The sequence below is a fragment of the Blennius ocellaris genome (genome assembly GCF_963422515.1).
Source record: "Blennius ocellaris genome assembly, contig: SCAFFOLD_66, whole genome shotgun sequence".
NCBI classification, from domain to species: domain Eukaryota; kingdom Metazoa; phylum Chordata; class Actinopteri; order Blenniiformes; family Blenniidae; genus Blennius; species Blennius ocellaris.
Window position 1 is genome coordinate 151844 of NW_027662066.1, and position 5000 is coordinate 156843.

At 49.1% G+C, this 5000-nt stretch overlaps 1 protein-coding gene across 1 annotated transcript in view; it reads right to left on the minus strand.

Annotated features, from left to right (window-relative positions):
- ccdc120a (coiled-coil domain containing 120a) overlaps positions 1-1808 on the minus strand; it is a gene marked incomplete at its 3' end in the record, with an annotated part of 9362 nt that extends 7554 nt beyond the window's left edge. Inside the window, exon 1 of the mRNA XM_080521803.1 lies at positions 1686-1808. Coding sequence (XP_080377929.1) covers positions 1686-1775 — 90 coding nt within the window. The 5' untranslated portion in view covers positions 1776-1808. The remainder of the gene's footprint in view (positions 1-1685) is intronic.
- Positions 1809-5000: the final 3192 nt, after the last annotated feature.

Below are 5000 nucleotides of genomic sequence, written 5' to 3' on the forward strand. Positions count from 1 at the left end.
ACTGTACCATACCGTACTGTACCATACCGTACTGTATCATGCCATACTGTACCATACCGTACTGTACCATACTGTACTGTACCATACCGTACTGTACAATACCATACTGTACCATACCGTACTGTACCATACCGTACTGTACCATACCGTACTGTACAATACCATACTGTACCATACCGTACTGTACCATACCGTACTGTATCATACCATACTGTACCATACCGTACTGTATCATACCGTACTGTATCATACCGTACTGTACCATACCGTACTGTACCATACCATACTGTACCATACCGTACTGTACCATACCGTACTGTATCATACCGTACTGTACCATACCGTACTGTACCATACCATACTGTACCATACCATACTGTACCATACCGTACTGTACCATACCGTACTGTATCATACCGTACTGTATCATACCGTACTGTACAATACCATACTGTACCATACCGTACTGTACCATACCGTACTGTACCATACCATACTGTATCATACCGTACTGTACCATACCGTACTGTACCATACCATACTGTACCATTCTGTACTGTACCATACCGTACTGTACCATACCGTACTGTACCATACCATACTGTACCATACCGTACTGTATCATACCGTACTATGCCATACTGTACTGTACCATTCTGTACTGTACCATACTGTACCATACCATACTGTACCATACCGTACTGTACCGTACCATACCGTACTGTAACATTCTGTACTGTACCGTACTGTACCATACCGTACAGTACCGTACCGTACTGTACCGTACTGTACCATACCGTACAGTACCATACCGTACTGTACCGTACTGTACCATACCGTACTGTCCCATACTGTACGGTACCGTACTGTACCATACCGTACTGTCCCATACTGTACGGTACCGTACTGTACCATACCGTACTGTACCATACCGTACTGTACCATACCGTACTGTACCATACCATACTGTACCATTCTGTACTGTACCATACCGTACTGTACCATACCGTACTGTACCATACCGTACTGTATCATACCGTACTATGCCATACTTTACTGTACCATTCTGTACTGTACCATACTGTACCATACCATACTGTACCATACCGTACTGTACCGTACCGTACCGTACCATACCGTACTGTAACATTCTGTACTGTACCGTACTGTACCATACCGTACAGTACCGTACCGTACTGTACCGTACTGTACCATACCGTACAGTACCGTACCGTACTGTACCGTACTGTACCATACCGTACTGTCCCATACTGTACGGTACCGTACTGTACCATACCGTACTGTACCATTCTGTACTGTACCGTACTGTACCATACCGTACTGTACCATACCGTACTGTACCATACCGTACTGTACCATTCTGTACTGTACCGTACTGTACCATACCGTACTGTACCATACCGTACTGTACCATACCGTACTGTACCATTCTGTACTGTACCGTACTGTACCATACCGTACTGTACCATACCGTACTGTACCATACCGTACTGTACCATTCTGTACTGTACCGTACTGTACCATACCGTACTGTACCATACCGTACTGTACCGTAATGTACTGTACCAGACCATAGTGTACCATACCATAGCATACTATACCATACCGTACTGTACCATACTATAACCATACTGTATGGTACCATATATTATGACATCACTTACTGCTTCCTGTAAACAGATGCGTCTCAGCTCGGCCAATCGTGAGCTCAGCAGCACCTGTAGGCTCCGCCTCCTCTCTTGCAGCGCCGCCATTCGCTCCCTCTGTTTCCTGTCCGTGCAGGTGAGAGGGTCTGCAGGCCGGGGAGCAAACAGGTAAACAAGCAGGTAAACAAACAGGTAAACAAGTAGGTCTGGACTGTGACGGTGGTTTCTCACCAGGTGCTAAGATGCGTTGACCTTTGACCTCCATGGCTTGTGTTTCCCATGTGACTCCGCCCCCTCCCTCCTCGCTGCTGGACTCCTGCTCGCCGCCCCACACACTCCGACTCACCTGGAGCAGGTAAGACGGTCAGAACAAACCCGGAGCGGCGGCGCTGACTCCTCCCACCATGCTGACTCCTCCCACTGCGCTGACTCCTCCCACCACGCTGACTCCTCCCACGGCGGGGACTCCTCCCACTGCGCTGACTCCTCCCACCACGCTGACTCCTCCCACCGCGCTGCCTCACCTTGTACGTGGGTTCATAAGAGCTCCAGTAGTTCACACCCGTGGCCATCAAACTTCGCCGCTATGCTAGCTGTTAGCCGCCGGTGGTGCTGCGGTTCCCACGCCGGCCTGCAGAGGGAGGCAAACCTCAGCTGCTGTCCTGAGGCGGAGACAGGAGAAGAAGAAAACTGCAGTTTCAGCCTCAGTTCTAAACATCCTGTTAACTCTGGAGTCCCTCAGGGTTCCAGTTCAGAGCCTCACGTTTTCCACAGCGAGAACTCACTGATCCACATTACAGAAATACTCTTCTGGAGCTCCACCCAACGGCTCCACCCAACAGCTCCACCCAATGGCTCCACGCAAGAGCTCCACGCAAGAGCTCCACGCAAGAGCTCCACCCAAGAGCTCCACCAAGAGCTCCACCTTTAAAGAAGTTCTGTTTTCAGCGGCTCTGAGCTCCGTCGTCGTGACAACAGACTCTAAGGACAAACTCCCAGCTTTGAAAGCAGGTGACGGAGGAGCAGCAGGATCCAGACGTGTTCCAACTGGCTGAAGGAGGAGCAGCAGCAGCTCGGGGGATCAGGGCTTCGGGGGCGGGGCTTCGGGGGCGGGGCCTATCTTATCACACCTGGCGAGGAGGATCTTCAGCCCCCGCAGACCAAACACCAACAACACACACCTGGAGAGACCCCCCCCCCCCCCCCCCCAACGTCTGGCTGGATCCAGGCTGTGATTGGCTGCTGGACCTCAGTCCGGCGCCCCTGCTGGGCCTGTTTCCCGTGGTGAGAACGACGGTCTCACTGAAGAATTCCACGGTGAAATGAGAGGTTTTGTTTTGATGAAGGTTTTTTAACCTGTAAGTGAATAAAAATAATGTCTTGTTTCGTTTTAATGTGCAGCGGCAGAGCTGGTGACCTTTGACCTCTGAGCAGCTTCAGGACAGGAGAAGGACACGATGTCCTGAACGCCTCGTGAGCGGCAGGCGGCCCTGGGAACAGGAAGTGGAGCCCAACAGGAAGCAGGGCGGAGGAAATGAGGGGACGAAAAGAAAAAGGGAAATGATGGGGGAGCGGGGGAGGGGGGGGGGGGAGGGGGGAGGGGGGGGGGGAGGGGGGGGGGGGGAGGGGGGGGGGAGGGGGGGAGGGGGGAGGGGGGGGCAGCGGGACACAGACTGAGACTGTGGAGGGACATTCAGCAGCAGAGTCACAACCTGAGCACCTTCAGTCAGGCTGCAGGGAAAATTAACAAACACCTGCTTTACCCCTCGGGGTCGTTTCATCCTCTTCATCCTCATCTTCCTCATCCTCCTCCTACCCCCCCCACCCCCCCACCCCACCCCCCCCATGTAAACATGATGTAAACAAATAAACAGGCGAGTTCAACAAGTCCACAACAAACTGAGGATTTAAAGATGAAAGAGACTTAATACATCAAATAAACTGAAGATGCTCATGTCACGCACACACACACACACACACACACACACACACACACACACACACACACACACACACACACACACACACACACACACACACACGCACAGTGTTTCAGTATAAAGGCCGGAAGACTTTCTCTCCTGAATATTAAAATTTTGTATTTGCATCTCTTTGTGGGCAGCTGCAGCCTTTCATCTGTGTGTGTGTGTGTGTGTGTGTGTGTGTGTGTGTGTGTGTGTGTGTGTGTGTGTGTGTGTGTGTGTGTGTCCTCTCTATGCCCTCGCTCTTGGCTGCAGGTCCCAGTAGTTTCTGTCCTTTCGTCAGCAGTTTTACTGCAAAGACTAACAAGATGTTATGTTGTTGTTGTTGTTGTTGTTGTTGTTGTTTACCGATCCCGAATTCAACAAAGTGCGTTTTGTGAAAACTCAGTGTCTGTTAACCCTAAAATGAGGGAAACTCTGAGTTTTCTATTCCAGAAAGAGCTGAATATAACTTTGGGTTCAGTCTGGTTCTTTTACTGTGAAAGAACTGGGTTCAGTCTGGTACTTTTACTGTGAAAGAACTGGGTTCAGTCTGGTACTTTTACTGTGAAAGAACTGGGTTCAGTCTGGTTCTTTTACTGTGAAAGAACTGAGTTCAGTCTGGTTCTTTTACTGTGAAAGAACTGGGTTCAGTCTGGTTCTTTTACTGTGAAAGAACTGGGTTCAGTCTGGTACTTTTACTGTGAAAGAACTGGGTTCAGTCTGGTACTTTTACTGTGAAAGAACTGGGTTCAGTCTGGGAATTTTACTGTGAAAGAACTGGGTTCGGTCTGGTTCTTTTACTGTGAAAGAACTGAGTTCAGTCTGGTTCTTTTACTGTGAAAGAACTGGGTTCAGTCTGGTTCTTTTACTGTGAAAGAACTGGGTTCAGTCTGGTATTTTTACTGTGAAAGAACTGGGTTCAGTCTGGGAATTTTACTGTGAAAGAACTGGGTTCGGGTCTGGGAATTTTACTGTGAAAGAACTGGGTTCGGTCTGGGAATTTTACTGTGAAAGAACTGGGTTGGGTCTGGTTCTTTTACTGTGAAAGAACTGGGTTCAGTCTGGTTCTTTTACTGTGAAAGAACTGGGTTCAGTCTGGTTCTTTTACTGTGAAAGAACTGGGTTCAGTCTGGGACTTTTACTGTGAAAGAACTGGGTTCCGTCTGGTACTTTTACTGTGAAAGAACTGGGTTCAGTCTGGTACTTTTACTGTGAAAGAACTGGGTTCAGTCTGGGACTTTTACTGTGAAAGAACTGGGTTCAGTCTGGTTCTTTTACTGTGAAAGAACTGGGTTCAGTCTGGGACTTTTACTGTGAAAGAACTGGGTTCAGTCTGGTACTTTTACTGTGAAAGAACTGGGTTCAGTCT